This window comes from Zootoca vivipara, chromosome 5, assembly GCF_963506605.1.
Source record: "Zootoca vivipara chromosome 5, rZooViv1.1, whole genome shotgun sequence".
Taxonomy (NCBI): domain Eukaryota; kingdom Metazoa; phylum Chordata; class Lepidosauria; order Squamata; family Lacertidae; genus Zootoca; species Zootoca vivipara.
Window position 1 is genome coordinate 85,142,839 of NC_083280.1, and position 26,721 is coordinate 85,169,559.

General features: G+C 41.5%; 1 protein-coding gene across 2 annotated transcripts in view; it reads right to left on the minus strand.

Annotated features, from left to right (window-relative positions):
• ADK (adenosine kinase) overlaps positions 1-26,721 on the minus strand; it is a 175,778-nt gene that overhangs the window by 37,769 nt on the left and 111,288 nt on the right. For both annotated transcript variants that reach the window (XM_035138686.2, XM_035138687.2), the window contains exons 7-8: positions 24,679-24,849; positions 1,281-1,316 (exon numbers count right to left, since the gene is read on the minus strand). In XM_035138686.2, coding sequence (XP_034994577.1) covers positions 1,281-1,316; positions 24,679-24,849 — 207 coding nt within the window. The remainder of the gene's footprint in view (positions 1-1,280; positions 1,317-24,678; positions 24,850-26,721) is intronic.

A 26,721-nucleotide genomic window follows, 5' to 3' on the forward strand; every position in this document is an offset into this window, starting at 1 on the left:
GACAAATCATGTTTATTCTTGTTTATTCTAATAGACATTGTAAAAAACAAACACCTTTCAATTTGCATACTCTTCATTTCTACAAATGCAACCACCACAAAATAAAACTGCAAAGCATATTGCGTTAACATTATAAAGATGGTGCAGATGTGTGTTGCTTTTGAGTTATCTTGAAGCAATCCAAATTGGACATACACACAAAGACACACCACAGATGTGCTTCTCTTTCTTTTCCTTTGTACTTGCCCAGACCCAAAGGAAAGTATCAGATCAGCGTATGGTCCCCTAACTGTGTGGGTCTGATAATGCAAATGGGAACTGAACAGCCCAAGCATCAGCTTTCTCGATGCATTTGCCTGATGAACAAAACACTTGAGGGGTTAAGGCAGATGCACATGTACAGAAAAAGGCTTCATGCACATTGGACTGCAAGGATCGCTTAATATCAAACACATTGGCTGTCACGTTATATAGTGTCTGGTGAACGCTAGGAAACAGTCCCCATGTCCTATAGGTAGTAGTTCTCCTGATCAGGCTATCGGGAAATGGAGTACTGATAAACCCTCCAGAATCTGAAGCATTCGCAAATAAAAATACTAAAGTCAAGAGTAGACCCTCTAAAAATGATGCACAATAGACTAAACAAAAGACAGAGACTGTGTGTGTCTGTTAGGAGATTGCACATTTGTACAAACCCAGATGGAAAATACCACTTGTGCCTGTTAACAAAAGAACAGCCCACTTCTCCAAAAGAGACTGAGTGTAAAAGGCAGGGTTTACGTTAATCAGCTCTTAACAATTCCACATACCACCTTACTAAAATTCATTTGCATGACGATAATCCACATATGGCAGAGTTTAAGTTATTTAAAATGGTGTTATATTTCAGTATTTAGTCCTGCCTCACCAATGCTTTAGCAGTGGATCTTTATGGAGTGTAATTCAGCTAATGAGGTGGCTTTTTAACTGAGCAAACTGACAGGCCCCATATCTGCAGAGGCAGCTTGAAGCCGTGCCCAACCTCTCAGCTTCCCAAGAGGCTTTTCAAAATTCAATAAATAACATCTGTAGGCGATGTTGGGTGCAGACCTAGCAGAGTGCGTCATAACACTGAGCTGGCAGAACAAAGAAACCATGACGACTGCCAAGTTTCTATGGCAACTGCTGCGAGGCTTGGAGAGTATAATAGCACATCAATCACTGTCCAAAAGAACTTCATTATCAGCAAGGGAAAAAAAACCCTTTAGAATCTGTTTAGCGTGCAACATAGGTTAACTCACCTCAAAGCCTTGCGCTCTAGCAAAAGAGGCAGCTTCCTGAAATAATAATAAAAAGGGAACAGTTAATTATAAAGTGCTAGATAATAAAGAAATAACACATTTGGAAGCTCATTCAGGCAGTCTCCTTTTACATAATTATCTCAATATGCCCACATGCAGTTGTTCAGTTACTTGCGATGAAAAGGCTGCTTCTTCCTCTGACAAGATAGCAATGAAGTGTCAACACACTTCAGAGAGACAGAAGGAAAATGTGTGCTCTCCTCCCTACTGGCAAAGTAACTTTGGACTAATGGCCTTTAACAGAAAAGGGTACAGTTAACCACAGGACTTTTCGCTATTAATCATTTCTACCACACTTCCCAAAGGCCACAGCAGTGAGGCTGGAGAGCCAAATTTACAAACAGCACCCTTACCTTTCCCCAATAACGTTTAGGATCGCTTACCCCATGTTGTGACTATACCGCTGGTAAGGAAATTAACATGTGATGAAATTACAAATCAGGGTAAATGACCCTTGGCTGTTTCAGAGGAGAGCAGAAGAAAAATACAGAGGTGCCATTTCCAGCATCAGTTCAGTATAGTATGAAACATGTTGTTCCTTGCTCAACCTAACACCAAATTTTAACTCAGAACTGCTAAAAAGATCGGTCTACTTTATAGGTTTACAACCTTTTTGAGTCCACAGCTCCCTTGAGCAACTAAATTCTTTCTGCAGCAGCCCAGATATGCTACCCCTGGCCTGCAGAGCTGGCATCTTCTCACCCCTTTTTGAATGCCCTCCCTTGGAGAGTGTTCCCTCAGTCTCCTCTCCTCTCCCCTCTCCTTGGTAGTCTTCAGGGCAGCCGCAGCTGCCCCCCCCCCAGTCTCTGAGCTGCCCCCCTGCCCCAAAGAGAGGTACCTCCTCACACTGCCCCACAGGGGTCTAGAAAGCATCCTCTGGCCAGCTTCAGAGGCACCATTCACCTGGGGAGCTTGTAGCCAGGGTTGCTGTAGCAAACAGCTGTGCAAGCCTTTGGGAGGCAGAGATGTGAGAGGACATTAGAGGAGGGAGGGAAGGAAAGAGGGGCCGAGGGCAGTGTTGCCCACGGGACCCCTGACCATCATTCAAGGCATCCCAGGGTGCCACAGCACACTGGTTGAAAACCACGGGTCAACTTGAAGGTTTTTAAGTAGAGGCTGGATGACCATCAGTCATGGATGCTTTAGTTGAGATTCCTGCGCTGCAGGGGGTTGGACTAGATGACCCATGGGATTCCCTCCAACTCTAAGAGTCTATGATTCTATGACCACACCTTTTCATCACATTTGCAGGCTTCCTGTAGGCATCTGGTTGAAAACTGTGAGAACAGAGTGCTCAGCTAGGTGGGTTTTTCGGCTGATGCAGCAGGACTCCTCTGATATTTTAAAATCATACAGTTTGCTTACAGCTTTATATAATAGTTATAAGCTTTAAAATATAATTTCAATCAACAACATTCATGGTATCATTGAAGGATTAGCCTGGTGCTTAGTTGCAAACATATTGAAAGCTATTTGTCATTGATTTCACATTAAAGAACCCCAAGTGTTTCAAATAAAACAACACATCCAACCATTAATGAGAAAATCCCTTAAAACAGTTTGATGTCTTATTCACAGCTCTAGGCAACTGAACTCTTCTTCATCCCTCAAGTAGGACTAGAGGATCAGAAGGTCATTATTTCATATTTGTATCAAACATTAATGGCTCCCCTTTGAATGTGTAATTTTAAATACAAGCACAGAACAGGGGAGAAAGCAGTAATGTTATTTCCTAATTGGTTCTAATATGAAGACATCACTGAAGATAATTGACATATACTGGGTGATATCCAGTGCTGCACAAGTGGATTTCCCTTTCCTTTCCTCACCTCTGCTGCCTCCACGCACCTCCAAATCTGATCCAGAGGGTCCTCCAACGCTCCAAAGCAGATTTGGTGGCTGCATGGAGGTGGCAGTGCAGAATATAGTAGAGGAAGTCTACCTGTGCAAGCAGAAGACCGTTCCTCGAGCAGACCTTCAGATATCCCTCACTGAAAACGTACCATTTGAAAAGATTAGAAGACATAAAAATGAGTACGTAATGCCAAACCATGGGTAAGCATGAATGCACAAGTGTGCTGGTACTCAGAGGAAAAATTGTGGCTATTTCGCTCCTTCTCCACATGCCCTGCTGCAGAACTAAGACATGGTTTGGCTCAGCATCACGGCAAAGCCTGGGCTCATGGTTTGTCTTGGCCCAGACAAACCACGAGTTATAGGGCTTGCTGCTTGTAACAAATCATGAGCCCAGATCTGCACAGAGCATTAGCTCCAAGTACTGTGGCGGCAGCAGCATCCGGACAGCAGCAAAGCAGCTGTGATTTTTTTCTGTAAGTACCTGCACACAAGCATGTTCCCACCACATGTCAACTGGGCCAACATATGAAACATTAACATATTTCTATGTGCAGAGCCCCGCTTGTAATAAAGCTTTTACTTATTTTCCAAAGTATCTTAATCATTTCCCCTGTTACTCACATTTCACTTCACAACAGGAGGTAACTTTTGGCCAATCTCACTATCACTTGTTCAGTTTACATTATCACCGGTGCCTTATTACCACTCCATTTTGCAGGGAAATAACATCAGCGGAGAAATAGTGATCTTTGCAGACTACTAAACATAAGCAATGCAAGTATATTCGGCTGAGAAGGACTGCTGATGAGATAAATGGGGCACTGCAAAAGAAGTGATCTTACAATGCTCCCACGCATTTCAGCGGGGCCTGTGTAGGTAGGAGAATTTTCTGGCGGATTGCGCCGCAAATAATTCAAGGAAGTATTTAATGTGCACATGTTTCTCAGGCACCGGTGACAAGGCATTCTGGTGGACATTCTAAGAAGCTGAAGTGGGAACAAACAATTACTGCAGCAGGAAGCTGAAGTTAATAAAAACCTGATAAGCTGAGAAAGCACACTTCCTCAGGCTGATCACTGAAGAAGCAGAAGGCCAGCCAGGTTAGCCTGAACTGAGTTTGACAGAAAAACTGAATCACAGCCTTAACAATTGGGTTCCAGCAAGGTTAGCCACATTGGCAATTTACTTACAAAAGATTCTCCCCCCCCCCCATCCCCGTTGTCAGTGGCATTTGCTAGCCCAGCTGTCAAGGCAAAGTGTAAGGTTCAAAGGTATCGTGCCGTGTATTCTTAGAGCAGCATGCAATTAACAAAGCCAAGGCATACATGGAGTGGGTGGGGGGGGAGGGAAGGAGCCTGAAAGCCTCCAAGATAAAGAAATGCACTTCTAATGAACTACAATAAAATCCAGAAAGGCTTAGGTGGGACTGGGACACAGACGATGCAAAAAAAGGGGGGGAGGGGGAGGGAGAGGGAGAAAAGTAGTAATGGAAGCCATAAGTCCACAGAAAATAGGAACAAAAACTAAACAAGATGTATTGGAGCCAGATGATATTTGTAAGTTTTTAGTCATGCAATTGAAAAAGGAAGTTAGAAGTCTATCCTGAGGTGAGAGGGAGGGGAAGACATTAACATCTGTGCCAAACTTTTATTTGGCCAGGAATCTCTGATACTGCTCTGCGCCTATCTGTGAATCAATCTGTAGAGTGCAAGTTATTTTCAGTTGTTTAAAATACTTTTTTGCTTGGAAGATGGAGTTTTGTGCTGCTTTAAGGGCTATTGCAAGCACCACAGTCAATCTAGGCCCAATCCTGAGCATACCTGTAAGACTGACTTGGTTATTATAAACATCTGTTTGTAGTATTCATGCTTTACATTTGTGGTTGTATGCTTAAAAATTTGAAGTGGGAGAGAGCCCTGAAGTTGCTATGGTGCCAGACAAAAAACTCTGGTGGTGGAAATCAGAAGTGAAAGGGGACTGTCCCAAATGCTGTTAGGTGCCATGCAACAAGCACAGGTGGTCCCAGCTCCCTCCTCACCTCCAAACCTTCTCAAATATGAGAGCAGCCATGTCTGCATCAGACCAAAACTCTATCTCAGGCATCCCCAAACTTTGGCCCTCCAGATGTTTTGGACTACAATTCCCATCACCCCTGACCACTGGTCCTGTTAGCTAGGGATCATGGGAGTTGTAGGCCAAAACATCTGGAGGGCCGCAGTTTGGGGATGCCTGCTCTATCTAGTCTAGCATCCCATTTCCCAAATCAGTCAATCAGATACCTTTGGGAAGCCCACAAGGAGGATGTGAATGCAATGGTTTTCTCCTCTGGTTGCTCTCCGCAACTGGGATAGGGTGATATGCTGCCTCTGTAACTGAAGATCATGATGGCTTGTAGCCATTGATAGATTTATCCTCCATGAATTTGTCCCTTTAAAACCCATCTAAGATGACATCACAATACTCCATGGCAACAGACATATGAAATGTTTGCGGCATGCCATACTTTCTTCAGAATAGCTGTGATGATTTTTCTTACTGTACAAACAAACATGGAATGTTGGGTCACAATGCTGGAGCAAGAAGACAAGGGTGTCCCTTTTGAGAAATGACATGTTTGGCCACGCAGGAAAGCAGTAAGGCCGCACACTTAATCTTTACCCTGTTCTGTAGCCAACTCCAAATACGTCTTGTTGCTACTTAGTTTATACCAAACCACATTTTCTGTCCAAGGGGGCAGAAAAAAAATCTAATCTAAACACAGAGGAAAAAAGACTGGGCTTCCCTAGACCTCAGCAAAACTACCAATGCCACCATGGACAAAATTGCCCATAAATAAATAAGAGTCTATCTCAGTACTCAATTCCCAAAGAAACACCAGAATTTTGGGACATAATTATGTTCCTTTAAGCAGCATTCCAATGCACCATACTTCTTTTTCTTCACATTCCCATCCTTTGCTCTTGCCTCAGAACTCATATCCGCTCTGCTCCATATATTTCTTTCTACCATTCCTACTTCTGCGGCATTTTCCAAGGTGCTTATTACACGTGAAGAGCACTCCCCCCAGCTTGCTGTAGTATATGATGACAATAGCTGTAAGATCAGTCCTTCTGCCAAACAGTTTCTCTTGCCTCCTTTAAATCCCTCCTGCAGAATTTCCTCTCGCTCTCCCTCAGAAGCCTCTTTGGCTGCCGCAGAAGATTGGCTTCTTCCATTTGTTCCAGCTTAAAAGCACCTGCACTTTTGTGTGAATTTTATTATAGCTGGTTTCCTGGTATTTCTTAAGCGGGACTACCTGTACTCCAGGAGGTGGTTAAATTTGCTACATCCTAGTCAGATTTCCCATCTCTTCTTTCTCTGACAGCTGCACTCAGTACTTTTAGGAGTCATGTTTGCTCTACAGTTTTCGGCTTGGGGTTCACGCCTTTGCAACGACTGCTGCTAATAGATATTTGGCATGTCCCAAACAGCTCAGAAAGTTGAAAATGAAAGGATGCCTTTCAGAATTGATTGGCCATAAGTGCAAGATAATGAAAGAAGCAGTGGCCCATCTGTGCTACCCCCAAAGGCACCTAATACCAGGCTTCACATATGGGAGAAGGTAGTCAGGTTAAAATCTAACCTCAGAGAGGCAGCAACATATGGCGATTGCTAGGGTAACAACAGGCAGCGAGGACACTCCCTAGTGCAGGTGATAATAAGGGTGATAATATCTATATTAAAGGCTTTCCATTTTCTATCTGACATCAGGATTCACAAAGGAGAAGGGATTAAGGAAATAAACAATCTTCACAGAAGCTTTACAGCTCCTGGGAGAATTCAGCATTTTCGTTCATGCATGGCGTGTGACAACAGCAAAGCAAAGCAAAAGAAGGAAACACAAAGCCATAACCGCCCCACCCCAACACCAAAACACACAACCAGCAACCCAATCTATTCTTTTTTTTGGGGGGGGGGAGACAGGATTTGAACAGCAGTTGTTCTTCAGCCTTGATAAACTTTCTCTGTTATCCAGACCCACGAGCAGCGCACACTGCTTCCATCCTATTGCTTTAGCTGCGCAGATTGGGTTTCAACGGGAGACTTACACATTGGTACCTTTTCCCGAAGCCCCTACTCTTTGCCCCACTTCAGATCGCAGCACCGTTTATAATTAGTTGCATTTTAAAATGCAGGAGAAAACCCTAACAATCTAACTTGTTTAGCAATAATGAACATTTAAATGCACTGCAAAGTTGTTGTTTTAAGCATTTTTTAAAAACCAAATAGCACACAGAAATTCACACTGCATAGAAACAGTGTGCAGAGGAAGAGCTGTTGAAATACGTTCTGTCGCTTAAAGTTAACTCTCACCCTTTATTTTCAGCAGAACAGCAGCCATTTATGCAGGAAACTGGAGATAAAACTCAAGAGATAGCAATAAAAAAGGTAACTGCTATTTGTGGCAGGCTTCACTTTCATGTTGTTTCTAGTTTTCTTAGGTAAGTAACAATTTCCCTTATTTTGTTCTAGCTTAAAAGCACTTATACTTTTGCACAGATTTTTTACCGTAGCTGGCTCTTTGGTATTTATTATGTGGGACTATCTATACTCCAGAAGGAGTGAAGTGGCTGGAATGCAGCTTGTTAATGCTCAGTTTATAACCAGATGAAACCTGTTTAGGGCCACATTCCTAAACACACTTAAAATTAATGGGACTTGCTTCTAAGTTAACATAGGACTGAGATACCAGACACAACAAAGATATGAGAAGTCAAAACTTCCAGGAGCAGAACAGTTGTGTCTTAGCGTACTTCTAGGTCCGAATGCCACATATACTATAAAATTAAAAACCAAAGGTCTTGGTCCAGAAGAAGCCCAGGCGATGATGCTCTGTGAATCAATGCCAACAATTCTTGGCCTTGAATTGGTATATTTGTGAAGCTATTTTGGTTTTGCTGTATTGCTACAGTTAATTTATCCTTATCCCCCTATTTGATTTTTAAAAAACTTAAATATAGGTAGTGTCCCCCCCCCCTTTAACATTAGTGATAGCATTTATTTATTACAGGGCAAGTTTTTGCAAGAGAAACCGCTCCTTTCCTCCACAATCTTCAAAAGGGTACCTTCACTGAGGTTTTGCAACAGGTCAGTATAATTAAATGTGGTAATTTTAGTAGGTAAATACTAGAGAGTGTTTTTTTTTAAAAAAAAGGCACATCATATAACAAAGTTTATCAGATATGAGTCATGGGACACCCAGTGCATTGCTCCCAAACTGCATGGAAACTTCCTGAGGAGGAAGGAGCAGTGGTGGACTTGGGGCTCTCAAATTTCAGTGGCGCCCCGTGTGATGCTAAAATTTGGCACCCACCTGCCTCTCACACTCTGTTCTATAGCATTGTTGTGGGACCCCCTGCAGCGTGTCACCCGGTGCGGCTGAACCAAGTTGCTACTCTCTCCCAGCCAGTGCAATAAGAATGGTGGCATCCCTCCTCTCTCACTCTACAAAAGCTTGGTTATTATGTTTCAATCCCATTTTTAAAAAGTAGTTCAACTTATTTCTTCTAATTTACACCCCTCATATAATGTATGGTATCAAGTTTCCTAATCATAAAGGGGGGGAAAGCACTCGTGAGACTCGCTCGCCCTGCAGGAAAGTTGGCATTGCAAACATGCGCTCCTTTGGAGCATTTCCAACTGCAAAGGTGGCATCTGGATCTTAGCAACAAGACTGCACCCCACTGTTTGGGCTCCTACTCTGGCTCCCCTCATAGCTGCCACAAGCCCTCCCAAGCCTCCACCTGAGGCTCTCCGCTCTGCAGCAAAGTCAGGGGGGAAGTGCTGGCATCCCTGGTTCCTCTTTCCATGAGAATGAAGTGCAGATCCCTTCAACTCAGGCTTCCACCAATCAGCCCCCCCCGCCCCCCATTTCTTCCTCCTCTGGACTAGTCAAGGTCCCTTCCAACTCTACAATTCTATGATGGCAACTGATGAAATGTAGAATATCCAGCATCTAAAATAAAACATTAAGACCCTGCTATGAAGCTCTCCCTACTTGGCAGAATCTCAGCTATCAAAATGAACCTATTACCCAGGATGCTGTTTTTATTTCAATCAATGCCAATTGTTAATAACTCAGGCTGCTTCAAAGAATGGAAGAGGGGCATTTCTAAATTTATCTGGCGGGGGGAAAGCCAAGAATTAAACATAAAATTATGATAGATACAAAATAAAGAGGAGGCTTTGCCCTGCCAGATCTGAAAATTTATTATGAGACAGCCTGTCTGTGCTGGTTAAGAGAATGGAATACATTGGATAATGCAGACATCCTGGACTTATTGGGTAATGATTAAAATTCAGCCGGCATGCATGTTTTTGGTATGGGAGATTTAATAATTACATAATGCTCCTTAACATGCTTGTGGGACTCCTACCTATAAAGGGCTTCAGGAGCACAAATAAACACAGATGAACCAGCCCCAGCTACCCCCCCAAAAAAACCTTTAAGATTATCTTCAGGTGCTCAGAAGGCAGGTAGATTATCATGAAGAAGCAAGGAATGTTATTATCTCCATGAAAAGAAAAGGCTAGATTAATGTTCTCTTTGTCCAAAGAGAAAGACATCAGTTCTGAAGTTTGACACTCTCTAGCAGTGACAGTCTGTGCTCCTATTATGGATGTGCTGATTCCCATTTTTAAAAAATACAAATTATTTTAGGAAGCCAGGAAAATAACTAAGAAGATCATATTGCATGGAGTCTAAGCTGCTTCAGGTTTCCAGAGGCAAAATTTAAAAATTCCAAGGCTTTTGCTATCATTATTTAGCTGCATGCTATTACTACAGTCTCATTAATAATTATTTCCTTACTTAACAGCCTCACAGTTACCTGCCAGAAGATCACAGCTGAAAAGAAATCACTTAGAGCTAAATTGCCACTGTATCCATCTGCAATAAGTTGCAACAGCTCTATGCATCTGAGCCATATTGAAATTCTGCTACAAATAATAACTATTATCTAGACCTGTATTTTGTATCCCCAAACTGTAAAACCTACGCTACCAGCACTTCCTCCCTAGTCCAACATCTCTCATATGTTTTTGGCATACAGTTTATTATAATCTATAAACATCTATATAAATAGGACTGTTTTAAAAATCAAGGCACTGCATGAAGAAAAAGAAACCTTTCTCTTTATGAGATTCCACACTTCAAAAAGTATTGAAATGAAAACTGGTGAAGGATGATTAGAATCAAAAATACTACAGACTGAAAAGAAATTAGCACAATGTGAGCTGCCATTAAATCTAACCTAAAAGGACTTTAATGAGCGATAGATGTTTGAAAGAATGTAGAAGACTGCAAAAAGATTACTGGAAAGAGTAATAAAATTAGGACTAAAATCCTGGGGTTAAGAGGCCTTGTTTCATTGAAAGAACACAGATGAATCATATCACATTTTTCAGAGCATCTTTTTTCCCCTTTACACAAATGTTACGGGTTTGGACTGATTGCAATGAATGTGTTTTCCATCTTACTTCCTCTCTTGAAAATGCATGGATGAACAGGGCCCATTTTCAGACTTGCAATGTAGAATATATCCCAAATGCACTCTGTAACTGCTTCCAAAAGAAAAACCTCACGACAAATTAATAAACGATCCCCCAACAAAGTGGTGACTTAAACTGAGGTCTCATTAACTTCTGATGAAATAATGAAAACTGCAATCAAAAACATAAAAGAGATATTAAATTAAGGTGGATACACAAATCTCTGGAAGATCATTACAGAATTTATGTTTACACTTAGATATCTAAGTGTAACATGGGAATGGAAATATTAATATTTAATGCAACAAATAAAACTTATAGGAGAAATTCAAGGCATTCCCCAAGCCACAGAAAAAAGTTTCATAAGATTTTAAAAATTAATGATCAGTGTACACAGAAGCAAGTTCCTTTAAATGTCCAGAAATGCAGCTTCTTTCATCTACTGCAGATAAAGAAATTGAGATAATTATTTTTCTAATCTGAAGGTATGGGTCAACTTGGCAAGTAAGATCTAAGAGAATGCTGAAAACTTTTGTGTTTGTTTTCAAAGGGACCTAGAGAAGCCCTAGATGGATAATAGTTTGAAGCTATGGGTAATCAAAAGTTTCTTAGTGGTCCAGGAGAAATTATCAGGGTTGTAATCCCCTGTTCATCTCCTGACAAAAGCCATTGGCCTGAGTGACCGACGCAGTTTCAGTTCCAAAACCAGGGCAGACACAAGATTCAGAGTTCATAGTTCAGCTAATCTGTTCTCCTGCATGTTCTCCTTCTCCTAGCCATTCTGTATTTGTGTCTACCATCCATATGAATTCAAACCACCTGCTTTGGCCAATGAACACCATAACAAGATAACAAAAAATTGGAAAACGTAATTAATAATCTTTGCTGTGAGTCCTGGAGGACCTTCTCCCTGCAGGGGTGTAAAAAGGGTGGACAGAGGGGTCAGACTGCCCCGGGTGCCACTCGGGGAGGGATGACAAGATGGCCCCTGCCTCCCCCCAGCTGTAGAGCGGCTGAGGGCATGTGCAGTCCATATGGGCACTGCTCACGTGGTGTCCGTATGGGCTGCCTCTCGCATGGTGACAGTACGGGCTGCCACACATGTGCATGCACATACGGAATGCCCGTACAGACGCCTTGCGCAAGCAGCAGCCCGTGCAGAGTGCGCAAGATGCTGCACTGCCCCTGATGCCGGAGAGGGTTCCTTTGCCACTGTCTCCCTGACATGCCTGACGTGGGAGGAGAGGACTCCAACTACAGGAGCTGGGGCTGCTAAGGAGGCCAGAGACCATCTCATCTGTCTCATAGTGCAGGCCCAGGTCACCATTGGCAGCATTGGTAGCAGATATGTTCTGTGCTTAATATTTTATTCTCTTGTTAATTATGCTGTTTTAAATGTGCATTTTATATCTGACTTCCTTTAGCAATGCTTTGTTTTGAAATATTTAAGATAATATTTTAGTTTCCTGTTAACTGTGTTGCTTTGAATGTCTACTTTATATTTGACTTTCTTCAGTAATGTTTTATTCAAGATTTTTTTTTGATGTTTCAATTAATGTGATGTAAACTGCTTTGAATTTTTCTTTAAAATGTAAAGTGGTATAGAGAACAACAACAACAACAACAACCAACAACAAACCTCAATGATGCTTGTTAAGTAAATGTTATGTGTAATAATAATAATAATAATAATTTATACCCCGCCCATCTGGCTGGGTCTCCCCAGCCACTGTGACACATATAAAAACATAATAAAACATCAAACAGTAGCAATCTGATCCAATATAAAAGGTCACAATAACTTTAAAATAAACAACATTCAACAATCCATCGGAATCTGATGGTAAACAGTAAAATTATACATCAGCAAATAATAATTAAACAGTTTGTACTTATCAATAAAGATTTACCAATCTATAATCAATAAAAATAACAGCAAATCACAATGCATAAAATACCACAAAACATACAAAACCATGTAAAAGGATCAAATAGAGAAATAAGGACACACAACTTCTAAAACTATTTTTAAAATATCTCTTCCAAGCTGTTTCTGCTGTTCTCAAAATCATGTATTCAGGAACGTATTCAAGGTTTTGTTTGTTTGTTTGTTTTAATCATTAAATTCAATCTCTGGTATTTCCAGATAAACTTGGGTTTGTCCCCTGTTTGAAACCCTGGCTGCCAGTCAGTGTACGTAATATTGAGCTAGATGGAGCAATGGTCTGACTGGGGGTAAGGCAGCCTCCTATGCTTCTACGAAGCAGTTCTAGAAATGGGGCGAGGCAGTGCAATCTAGTCATCCTGTGTAATATTTAGTTTTATGTCAAGAACCAGTAGTGAAGTTGTGATGACTAGAACATTTCTGTTTGTTGCACAAAGAGTAAAAGAGGCAATGCAATGGCTTACTCCTGCCACCCCCAGCTTCTAGGGCTTTGAGTTGAGCCTCTTTTTGAAAGAGACCCTCTGGGGCCTGGCCTTAAAGCAACATTTCCAATACACTGCAAACATCTTAAAAGTTTCTATTAAGTCTGTCCACATCTGGACAAAAGGGAATGCTGAGCTGCTCCGTATCATATTACCAATTAATGTTTAAATAGCCCTTCCAATTATATGATTTAATTTTACAACCATTTTACAAATTGGCTTAGGTACAAAGATAATGTAAATTCTGCCAGTAGGCTTTATTTATATACCCTTAAAGGCAGAATTTTATTTTTTTTTGAAATATTCCCGGAGTCGATGGGAGAAGTGGGGCTCTGCACTCCTCAGCAGAAAAGGAAATTAGAGGGCCCCTTTCCCCACTATTTTCAAATACTTTGCTCTTTCCAAGAAAAACAAGTTGTAAATGGCTGGAGCAAAAGCTCTGAATTCCAGCTCCTAGAAAAAAACACAGTTGCTAATTAACTGAATTTTTTTTTCTAATGTAAAGAAGAGTGCTGTTAAAAATTATGCATCAGCAAATATGGGATTTATACTTATTACATGATATAATAAATTCAGATGCCAATAAACTGTGTGCCAGTTATCAAGGGGAGTGATTGCATGACCAACACAGGGAATCTGAAACACACTACATGTGTGGAACACTCCAGATTTGTATTCTGCTATTCTGGATATAAAGCCCCCACAATTTTACTTTTGAGTGTGTTGACTTTCTCGAAGAACTAACATTTCGTTGCTTTCCTTTACATAAACAAAGAGGACGAAAATGAATCTTGAAAGTTTAGAACAGAACTTTACTTGTTTTTAATTGCCCGTGCTCACTAGGAAATTCTAGCTGGTTGAGTCAGCACATCATTGGAACTATGTTCTTATGGCGCAAATCCAATAATAATTGAATAATGAAATACATCATTATGACCAGGGCTGGCTCAAGACATTATGCTGCCTAAGACAAAGGAGAAGTTGGTGCACCCTCATTCCATGTTCAGAAAGGAAATGGATTTGTAATTGAATCTTACTTCAACTGGTAACAGGGTAATGTTCCTCCAGTGCACCTGATGGCAGTAGGTTAATTTAGGAGATATATATATGAAAAGGCCTGTGGTACACTAAGCTCTGATCTCCCACAGATGGGAATGGCTGGGGGGGATCAATGTCTGAGGTGCGTTGGTGCTGACCTCCAACATCTGCCACCCGAGGCGATTGACTCACTCTGCCTAAAGGTAGGGCCAGACCTGATGGAGACCACCAATAATCATTCTGCAAATCAGAAACAAAGTAATTCACAGCAGGCCATGTCTATTCTGTTGTATGGCTCCAACAATAGCTACAGCTATAATAGACTGGCAGTTGTAACTGAACAATAGTTAAGAACACAGTTGCACTCCCAGCAATCGTGGGATCATGATAGTTTTGGAACATCTGCTGGCAGCTTTTAGCACACGAATTGTAGTACTGGATACTTTGGGGGACCAGATACCTATTTATGCTATTCACGTTTTGCTAAAAAATGTTTTGTTTTTTAAAAGACAACTGGGTTTGTTTATTATTCAGCAACGTATGCAACAACTTCAAGCTCAATACAAAGCCGTTGTGTGGAAAACAATAATAGTTTAGTTAACATGTATTTTTTTCTAGATCAGCATAGGAAAGGGGTGGCATAACAACAACAACAACAACAACAACAACAACAACAATTTATTATTTATACCCCGCCCATCTGGCTGTGTTTCCCCAGCCACTCTGGGTGGCTTCCAACAGAATATTAAAATACAATAATCTATTAGACATTAGATGGTTATGGTAACTATTATTTTATCATGAACACCAAAGTAAATAGGCTTATAAAACATGAGCAAGCTGGGCCACCATGAAAGAAGCTATTGTCTTAGAACTGGCACAAGTACTTCTTCCTTTGAAGTCCTTAGATCCAGAAATAAATATTTGGTGTGTCCTATCAGTTTATTCCAGCAAATGTGGTAAGGTGATATTTTACCTGCTCTTGAAAACCTTCTCGGACAGTACATTACTACTGAAGCAGCCCATTAAGAGAATCTACAACTAACTGAAAGGCTGTGATTAGCAATGTTATGGGGTACTTATGCTAATACCTTTTTAAAATTCTTGATCAGTATTCATAGGAGTATGCCTGCAGATCAGCCCTATGAAGGAAGTTACAGTGCAGAGCAGACTTAGAGCTTTGTCTACGGGCTGTTTGTACTTGGCTATAGTCCCTATGCATGCATGAGGGCACTGCAAAGTTTGCAACCAGACAGCATTCAGGTGCCATTTGCGTGAACCAGTGTCTCTGCGTGGAGGCTGCATTCATGGTCCTTGAAATAGCCACAGCGCTTTGGAAAAGGGCTGCCACTGTTGTGGAAATCAAAGGTGCCATTTATAGAGCTCCCATATGGAAGTCCTGGTTCAACCCACATGGTATCTTCATGGGAAAGCTGCCTGGTGATGGGTTTACTGGCAAGCTTGTGCATTCTCAAGGTACCCGTGTGATGTTTTAACATAATGGTCTATGGCCAGAGGTCCCCAGACTACGGCCCGGGGGCGGATACGGCCCAATGGACCGATTTATCCGGCCCCCGGCAACCCCCACCGCCCGCTCTTAGCAGCGTGACTCAGTGGGGCAGCCCACTTCCAGGTCGCCAGATGACCAGAAATAGCTTGCGTGCATGCGCATGCATCATTTCCGGTGCACTTCCGGGTTGGAGGAGGCCCGTGCTCATGCACACAAGCCATTTCCGGTTCTCCAGCGACCTGGAAGTGTGCCGGAAATAGCATGTGTGCAGGTGCATGGGCGCGCGCTCCCCCATCCTCTGCGGGATCAGCGCTTCAGGCACTGGCCCGAAGTGCAGTAAGTCTGGGGACCCCTGGTCTATGGCTCTTAAAGTTAACACATGCAGAATTCACATTTGGTGGTGACGAACGCCGGCAGCCTGTCTAATCTGTGTGCACTCCGGTTGATACTTCGTTCGACCTGTTGCTATCGTACTTTGCTGACTGCCACAGGAGCCTGACAAACAGAGCCTCAAAGACCATATAGACTGGTTTCGCCTTTTGGTATTTATTTGTATATGTTATCTGCTTTTGGCTTCTGTTTCAGCGTTTGTATATTGTTCTCTTTTTGTTCTCTTTTTGTACTAATAATACTTGAAAATCTGTTAGCAGCTAGAGTTGAAGAAGGCCTCAAAATGGAAGTATAAACACATTCCATCAATGAAACAGTGAACTGATCAATTATGGAATATTACAAACTTTGTTACGTTAACAGCCTTTGTTCATGCCAGAAAAAAAATCCAGAAAGAAATAATAATCACAATCAATTATTGGAATTATTATATTAGATACTGGACTATTTCTCATACATTATTTCTGAGTTGTTGGCATCTGTCTGTCTCGGGAGACAATGCAAGCGTATGCCTTTCAGGGTGAAGTCAAACTGTTGACAGCTCCTGCTGTGGTTGTAGATACCAATATGGGAGACATGTCTTGTTGCAGCTGGGGAAGATTAAGACATCCGGTTGAGCTGACGCAGGTGTACTATGGTGTTTCTTCTTTCTGTGCTCCTCACAGTGATCATTCCTCCTCTAGTAACTGCTGTGGCTACACAATCTGACTGATTGTCTCCAGGCACTGTGGTTGTTTGCAAGGGATTCCCACATGGCAGGGTTAATGTTGCCAGCCTTCATGTTTCACTTGCAGACATCTTTGTAGCGTGAAGTTGGACTGCCAATGGGCCTGGTACCTGAAACCAGCTCTTTGTGGAAGACGTCCTTGGGGATCCTGCCATCTTCCATTCTGTGGACATGACCAAGCTGGCATAGATGTCATTGAGACAGGAGTGCAAAAATGCTGGAGATGTGGGCTTGGGAGAGCACATATTTGTTTGAGACCCTGTCCTGCCATGTGAAGCCCAAAATCTTCCTGATGCAGTGCATATGGAATGTGTTGAGGCATCGCTCCTGGTGGAAGTAAGTTGCCCACTTCTCACTACCATAAGGCTCAACACACAATCTTGGTAGAGCTTCATCTTGATATTCGTTGTTAGCCTCACCTTCTCCCATACCCCTCTGGAGAAAGGAGCCATTGCCATAGCTGCCTTGCCAATACGCTTGTCCAGTTCAAAGTCGAATGAAATTGCTGGTTCTGTTGCACAAGTGGAAGTCATGAGCAGAACAGCAGCATTGGCCACAACCCTGTATTTTCCTTCATTTAGTTCCTTTCATTTTTCATTTTTCTCTTGATCACATTTATCCTACTTTAGATGCAGTTATTGCACTTACTGTATGTATTTGAATTTATTAATATAATTATTTCATTTACATCCTGCTGTTTAAACAAATTGTACTCAATTTGACTGTTTAAACAGTCAACCACGAAAATGATCTACTTTAAAACACAATAGAAATACCTTCAATGAACGAAGCATAGCAAAAAGCATTTAAAAAGCACAAAGAAGCCCCAATAAAAACAGCAAAAAATAAACTAAGAGAGTTTACACTTTTCTAAAAGCCTGTCCAAACAAATATGCTTCCCATCTGTGGGGTGAAAAAAACTTTCAAAACCCATCATATTACTTAGCATCTACAATGGGCTTGGTTTTATAGCTATCTGTAGCCTGTCAAATATAGAATTAAATGCTCCGATCTATTAGATTAACTGTCTTAGATTTAGGCCTCTGGCTTATCAAGGAAAAACATAAACAAACTAAAATCTTAAATCCCAGAAGTTGTACAATTTTGGCAACATGTTGGAGCCAGGTTTAATTTTTGCTTTCAACATCTAATTTTACTTGAAAATGTTAATCCTGAGACATTAATTTATTTATCTTAAGAACATAAGAAGAGCCTGCTTGCTGCCGGATCAGGCCAAGTCTAGCATCCTGTTCTCACAGTGGCTGAACACAGTGGCCCGTGGGAAACCAGCAAGCAGGATTTGAGCCCAAGAGACCCTTCCGTCCTGTACTTTCCAGCAATTGGCATTCAGAAGCACTGCTGCTTTCAGTTTTGGAGCAGAACATAGCCACCTTCATACATTTGTGCCCTACCCTTCTTAAATAAGTGTCTAGATGTTCTTCTTCACCCCTCTCCTGTGCTCAGTTTCCTTTTTTTCTCTCTTCTTCTATATTCAGCCTTTTATTTTCTTGTCTGCTGTTTGCTCTCACAGCCTATTGACTTATTTTTTTACACCCATTTCCCTCCATTGGGTGAACTAGGGAGGGGAAATTGTATGTGTGAGTCGTGTGGGCTTTCTCATCATTATGTGCTTGTGTCTATTATTATTTTCCAGACTACAGGTGGGTTGTGCATTCTCAGCATGAGGGGGGGGGGGGGGGGAGAAGAGAGCCAAGCTGGGAGGATCTGAGAAGAGATGCTCTGAGGAGTCTGCCTTCAGTTACGGGGCTGTTTGAAACCCCTATTACAAAACTTGGAGGAAACAAAAATTCCTCATAAAAGTTACAGATAATACAAAAGCTTGGACAATTTGACATTAAAGAAATGGTTCTGATAGTCAAAAATGGTATTAATAATCAGGATTACTAGAATGTAGCACAGTTACATTTTAGAAAGAGGAAAATCAGAAACTTATAAAAATGAGAAACAGCAATGCGTTTCTTTTGCCAGAAAGGCAAATGCCATTTCAGTTTCTATGACAGGCGGAGCAATTTCAGTTTCATACGATATCAAGTCCAGTTTTCGTCACTACTATTTGAGGAGAGCCTAGCAGTTCGAAAGCACGTCAAAGTGCAAGTAGATAAATAGGTACTGCTACAGCGGGAAGGTAAATGCCATTTCCGTGTGCTTCTCTGGTTTGCCAGAAACGCCTTTGTCATGCTGGCCACATGACCTGGACACCGGCTCCCTCAGCCAATAACGCGAGATGAGCGCCACAACCCCAGAGTCAGTCACGACTGGACCTAATGGTCAGGGGTCCCCTTACCTTTACCTCTATTTGAGGAGGATACAAAACAAAGAAAGACTGCAAAGATCAACCAACATGCAAAAGGATTAGGAATGGCATATCGGAGGAAGACAGGCTGGGGTCTGGGCATTGATAAACTGAAAATAATAAAATTAAGAGGCTCGTTCAAATATCTAAATGGCAATTCTAATGGTGAATGGGTATATTTCTTTTTCTTTTGGAAACCTGTAACAACAAAAGTCAGGTGAGCCCCCTTTTTTTTTACTCCAGTTGAAAAAGGTTTTGCCTCAGTACAATTACCACTGAGGTGGCAAACTCATGTGCTTTTGGTTCTTTGTGCAGTTTTGGCAATTATGTCAATTTTACGGAAGCACCACTCCAAAGGCGCTGTAAACTTTTAACAGCCAAATATTATTCTTACCTCTGAAAAATGCTAGTGCACAGCAGAATATTCTCACAATATGACACTTCATGGAGCTTAACATTTTTATTTTAAAATTCCTTATCTAAGAAGCATCTAAGAAGGATCAACATGCAGCCAGAGAGCAGAGAGCAGCCATTGGAAAATATATTTGTTATTAAGAAGAAACGCTTGCTCTATACCACCGCTCACCTCTCTCCAGTACATTTTTCATGGTGGAAACATTGGTTTTTTAAGAAAGGGTGGCATAATTTCTAAATTAGGGTAATAGAACAGCTCATAAGGTGTGTGGTTGAAAGCAGCATTAAAGTATCTTAAATATCTGTGCTGCAGCTTCTCCTTTCCCTCACAGCATACTAGGTATATACTAGAATACCTACTGCACCTGAATTTTTACTGGAGCAATCGAGGAAACAATGCTAAATAGGAAGATTAATTGAAACAGGTGAGTCACAAAGAAATGTGCTGTTATATTTAGGATGATTAATTCCAAAGTGATTCAGATCGTTTCCAGTAACAGGGCTTTTATCAATGGCGGCGATAAGGCTAAGCTATGATTTTTAAGTATTTCATCTTTGTAAAGCTGCTGCAGCTAGCAGAAAGGAGGGGCGCAGAAAGAAGAGATTTGCTCCATAGCTGAAATAGCCCAGGGGTGCTTCAGAATCCTTCCCACAGCACATCTTTACAGCATGCCATTGACATTATGAACCTCCCCAGCACTGTAGAGTAGCTCATTTTCCAGCCAGAGACAATTTATCAGATACTCAGGCTGTGTGGAAGAAGATCCCTGTTAATTTAGCAGGAATGATAATGGTCCCACAACCTTTTGATAATTGAAAATTCAGTATCTTCCACAGAAAATAATGGATAAAATGATGTAAAGGATCCAAACTAGGTTAAAAAATAATAATTAAACCTCTAATGAAAGCAGCCTTCTTTGGGTGCTGCCCCACTCTTCTCTGTATTACACGTTACTGCAACAAGTTACTATTTGCTTATGGTGCATTGAGAAGCAAACCAGACATCAGCATCTATGAATCTGTCTTAAATGTCAGTATCGGTTTTTATTTTATTTTATTTTATTTTATATCCCGCCCTTCCTCCCCAAGGAGCCCAGGTTAGAGCAATTAGATTAGAAGATTCCCTCTTATACACATATTTCTATTATTAATTAGAATATGGAATTGACTCCCAAAGCTTACAAAATGTCTTTAATGGATACAGTATTGGCATTATTAGGGACTCTGAGGGAGGGGAGAGAAAAAATGCCAATTATTATTATTAAAACTATTACTACTACAAAATTATGAAAATGTACGGTACTTAGTAATAATAAAAATAAGAAAATGTTGTCCTCTGTGGAGTTCATGTGTTTGACACACTAATGTTTGGCAAGCCTAATATTTCCAAACATTGCTTTTTGTAAGATTCCCCGCCCCATTTTAACATGAGGACTCTGGGCGTGTTATTCGCAAACTGTTTCACGACTACATAAATTATTTGCGAGAGGAAATTGTTTCATTGACAGCTTGATCTTTGACTTTTATGTGTGGGCAGGGCTTTGCAGCTGGATTCTGGCATAATGTCAAAATGGCATTAATGAGCAACTCTTTGAGTATGTATTCTTGCAACTGTGCCAGGTTTTCATTATTTTAATTTGAGGAGCCTGAAAAAAACAACCCTACCGCCTATGGAAGATGCATGTTCAAAACCAGGCTCAGTTGTGGAAACACCAAGTCACTTATTTATTTAAAACATTTCTACACCACCTTTCATCTAATGGATTCAAGGGCAGTGCTTTTAAGACATAAAAACAATTCAAATGTACAAATACAATAACATATTTCATAGAGACTGAGAAGCGGCAGAAGATTATCGAAACTAAAAGCTGACTGAGCCAATATAACCCTTTAAACGGTCAGAGGAAATAAACATGTTTCAACCTGGTGCCAAAAAATGTACTTCCTGCACCAACTGGACCTCTTTGGGGAGAGCAGTCCACAGGGAGCAATGACAGAAAAGGTCCTCAGTGCATAGCTAACTCAACTCCACAAAGGAAGCCACTGGGTTTAGTCACCCTCCTCCAGCCTTACTGGTCTTCTTCGGTACAGCATGGAGACAGGGACCAGCCCCAAACCAACAGTGTGAGGTAGAACAAGCCAGAGTTCTTAGCTCGCGTAGTCACAGGAAATAAGAGGGCCCTACAATCTAAAACCAATACAACCTGCAGTTTGACCTCATGGCAAATAACCACGGATAAAATGATCTACCACGACTCCACTATATCCTTTCAAAAGAAACATCCAAGCTGGTTGCCTTCACTTCATAATGTTCATGTCCAACCCCCTCTTGTCAGGCAGTAGTTTTGCCTTTAATAAACTGAGCTGAAAAGGCTGGCAGAAATATAGGCCAGACTATGCCACCGCAGACTTTTCTGCTTCTGTTGAGCCAGGGAGGTTTCATCATGTAGCCCTCAGGGACTTTTTTGGCAGCATTTGACACCCCCACTCCACCCCGCAGCCCTCATGCTGCCTTCCCAAAGCCACGTAAGGAGGCGCTGGGTTTGGGGAAGGAGGCATGAGGGTTTTGACAGGTCCTGGAGTCCTCTTGCCTCCTTCCCAAAGCCTAGTTAGCACTTTCCCAGCTTTGGCAGTCCCTGGCAACTTTCCCACCAGTACTCGACAAGGCGGTGTGCAGCCTGCAGGTTTGGTGTCAAAGTATCCTTGTGGCCCACTTGGTATGAAAAGTTGGGCCGCCCTGGTCTAGACGTACTACAACCCCTTGGCCACCATGAGTTGGACACCCACGACTTCTACCATGTTTGCAACAATCCACCTTCTGATACTCATACTCCTTTCTGCTTACAAAGGCAATAGCATTTTGCTCATCAAGCACACGCCGTTTGGACATAATATTTAAAGTTTATGTCCTCTGACAACTTAAATAGCTCTGATTAGTACTGAAAGTTAGCTTGGGTTGCAAATATCTATTGAAGGTGAGCAGTTTTGCAGATGAATTAAGCAGCAACTTGTGACAAAGCTGTTACCATCAGGAGATAATTGACCTTATTTGACTGTTAAGCATCCCGAGGCAAAGTTGAGTGTGCTTAAATCCTGGCAGGTTAATTATCTAGTGATTACAGTAGGCTTGGAAGGTATTATGGCTAAGAACCATTTGCAAAATGACACTATCAGAAAACTAAATTTAATAATAATTAAAAGAAATGACAATAATCAAGGTCGCCAGTCATGTATCGCTGCATAATGAGCACTGAATAGCCATAATTGGATAGCAGCAATAATTACTTTTATACCAAATAGCCCACGTTTAAATTTATTATGTGAAGCCTAGTTAATAAATATCAATGAGCTAAAATTGCAAAGAAGTGATCAAGGCATCAGTTCAAATGTTCTAACTGATCTACTTCACTGAGCTACTGAAGTGGGTTTCAAAAGCACCCGTGCAGCTCATAAAATATGGACATTTATATCTGAAGAAATCATCAATGTCATTCAGATGCAGTTGGGTATTCAAAATTAAAATGTGGTATTTAAAGCTAGTTTGTTAATTGCTTTCAGGTGATAAATGACAATAGATTTTCAGTCTGCTGCTTTGAACTGTAATTTCTCTGCATCTCAAACCTTAGCTAGCATCTTTTTTTTCCCCCTCCAAAGGGGCATTCTGTGAGTTACACACAGCTAATCATTCCCACTGTGCTTCTCCCTTCACCAATCCAGGAGCAACAAACTATGAGTCCTGGCTTAGCGTAACATGCAAACCATTGTTTATGGTTTGTTTCTCCCAAACAAGCAACGATTGCTAGGTCAAAAACAAACCTTGGGTTAATATCATGGTTTGTTTAGAGAAAAATAAAACGTGTGCAGATTTGCATGTCACGTTAAGCCAAGGCTCGTGGTTTGTTGCTCCTCATCTTAGTGAAAAAGGAGTGATTCAGCAGTGTGCACTAGGACACTGCTAATTCACAGTGACTCTGATATGTGCAAGTGGCCAGTGAAGATATTATGTGGATTGAAAGCAATCCACAGAATCAAAACTATCCTGCAGACGAACACTGAAGGATGGGTAAGCAGGTAACAGATCTGCACTGGGTAGGTCACACAGGTACTGCGGTGGTGGCCCAAAGGGCCACAATAAATGTGATAATGTGTACTACTGGAAATCCTTGAGTGCGCTTCTAATAGAGAAATTATGGTAACCTGTTGCTTTATGAAACTGATGATTTTGCAAGTTGCCCGCCCCCCCCCAAAAAAAAAATTGGGGCAGAAATACAGCTAATATGTGAATCACAAAGATACAGCTCAAAGCTAGAACATAAGTTGCTACATGGTGCAAATGGCTAAACGTAACACAAGTTCCCAACATGCATACTAATACACAATGTAACAGAACACGGTGGGAATCAAAACTTAAATCAGCAGAAATTGCCAGTGCTTATTGCGCATGTGTATTAAACATGAAATGAGGTAATGATGTACATGATTGGTGAAAATTGAAATGATTTGTTTGAAACTTTATAAATACTACTGTCTGGACCACTGGACGGGGTTGCAGTTTTGTGGAACAATCCGACTGTAACCTACTGCTTTGCAATAAACAACGTTGGACTCCTAACTCCTCATGTTTCTGAGTTTTACAGTACCATTTCCATTATATTCCACCTAGTGTACTCTGTGTGAATTTCAGCATACATCAGAGGCCTCTAGGAGCCTCTGGGCCACTCTTCCATTGTGCACAAGGAAGGAGAGAGAGGCCAAAAACAGATCTTTCTAATGACCAGTCTGTTGAACCTAGAGTGAGTTTGCAAATAATCCCCACAAAGTTATCAGCAAAAGGGGGCTAGGCAGGGTAACTAGCCTGAAAACATATATATAGATGGTAGTAATTTTGAACCTATAAGAAAAGCAATAATCAACTTCTATAGAAAGAGTCCATGTTTGGTTGCCTGGACACAATTCCTACTCATACCAAGCAACCAGCTGTCTGCAAGACTGGATTACAGCCGCTTTTTACATTGGAGAGGTATCTTGCACGCCGTAACAAAAGTTACAACCAAACATATTTATCAATAAAGAGCAGAAATCAGAGTAGATGTTCTAACATTATACGCCGCTATAGGCCAGCAACACTCACCGTCTCATTCCCAAACAGGACGTCAACGTAAGGCAGAACTTTCATCATGGGCTCCTTGTAGAACTGGCTAATAAATGGTGCAGAAAGGTTCAGAGTGAAGATCTTGTTGTTTGCAGAAGCCTGAGATGCCACTTTCAGTATAGATTCCGGCGATACTGTCAAAAAGAAACCCTGCAAGCAAATGCAGAATAAATTGTTATTCAAATATGTTTTTTTAAAAAAATAGTATTTCTGTTGTGGAGGGGAAAAAGAAGCACACAAAGAAATAAGATGCCACAGTACCCCCAAATTCCCATTTCCTGGAGCCGGTTCACGGGGATACCATGGTCAATGGTATCAAAAGTCGGCAAAAGATCAAGAAGTAGGAGTGAGGTCACTTTCTCCCTGTCCCCATTCCCTGCAAAGGGCAACCAAGGCCGATTACGGAACAAATTACAGAACTATATGTCTAAAGAAGCCAGAGGTTTTGATCCTGCATTAGTCAAATCTGGTGAGCTGGGCTTGTGTTCTCTTTAAACAACAGCCATGTTGTTTTATTTTTAATAGGGGGGGGGAGGAATACTGTTTTTATTATTCATTTCTTACTTTTCACTTCCTGAAAAGGCAGCATAAACAAAGAAATAAAACACTTTACTTTTTCTGATAACAAAATAAAGGGGAAACCATTTCTATAATTTAATGCCCAATGCAAAACTCAAGTTGAAAAGCTATTAACACAATTCCGCGCACGCCTCCTCAGCCATAATTCCCACTGAGTTCAGTGAGACTTATACCCAAGAAAGCATGTACAGGAACCAGTGTCTCGCGGTGGGGGGGGGCTTGTTTTGCCCAAGAACCAGAGTAAAAATACCTAGAAAAATCCCAAAAGGTTTCTGGGATTTAAACTTTCGTCTGCTTGATTTGCGCATGCAGCTTCTGCCTAAGTTGCTTCAAGCCTTTCTTATATAAAATAATTACAAGCTGCTGTGAATTATTTACAGCATGGTTACATTTCGCATGTAATACCTGGTAAGTTATGTTGGCACTTGCAAGCCGGTGTGTTGAATTTGGATGTTCGTATAATTAGGGCCACCTTTGATGACTGTATAATTATGGACAACATTTACATAATGCATACAAGCAACATTTTAAAAGCGGAGTGCCTCACCCCTCTTTTAAAAGAAAAATGGCACAGCCTGAGTTGGCTTAATTTATTATAAACTACTGATTATGGAGCATAAATCTATGGAAGCTTGTACTATATTGCAGAGAGAGAGAGTTGTGAAAGAATTGTTGCATTAAGAAAACACAAAACATAAGAAGCTATCAGGCAACCTCAGCACATATAATCCTGAAACGTGCGATGATTAAGGCTGAGTGTGCCAAATACTGCTCTTTCAAAATGTGCTTGTTGTTGTTTAGTCGTTTAGTCGTGTCCGACTCTTCGTGACCCCATGGACCAGAGCACGCCAGGCACTCCTGTCTTGCACTGCCTCCCGCAGTTTGGTCAAACTCATGTTCGTAGCTTCGAGAACACTGTCCAACCATCTTGTCCTCTGTCGTCCCCTTCTCCTAGTGCCCTCAATCTTTCCCAACATCAGGGTCTTTTCCAAGGATTCTTCTCTTCTCATGAGGTGGCCAAAGTATTGGAGCCTCAGCTTCACGATCTGTCCTTCCAGGGAGCACTCAGGGCTGATTTCCTTAAGAATGGATAGGTTTGATCTTCTTGCAGTCCATGGGACTCTCAAGAGTCTCCTCCAGCACCATAATTCAAAAGCATCAATTCTTCGGCGATCAGCCTTCTTTATGGTCCAACTCTCACTTCCATACATCACTACTGGGAAAACCATAGCTTTAACTATACGGACCTTTGTCGGCAAGGTGATGTCTCTGCTTTTTAAGATGCTGTCTAGGTTTGTCATTGCTTTTCTCCCAAGAAGCAGGCGTCTTTTAATTTCGTGACTGCTGTCACCATCTGCAGTGATCAAGGAGCCCAAGAAAGTAAAATCTCTCACTGCCTCCATTTCTTCCCCTTCTATTTGCCAGGAGGTGATGGGACCAGTG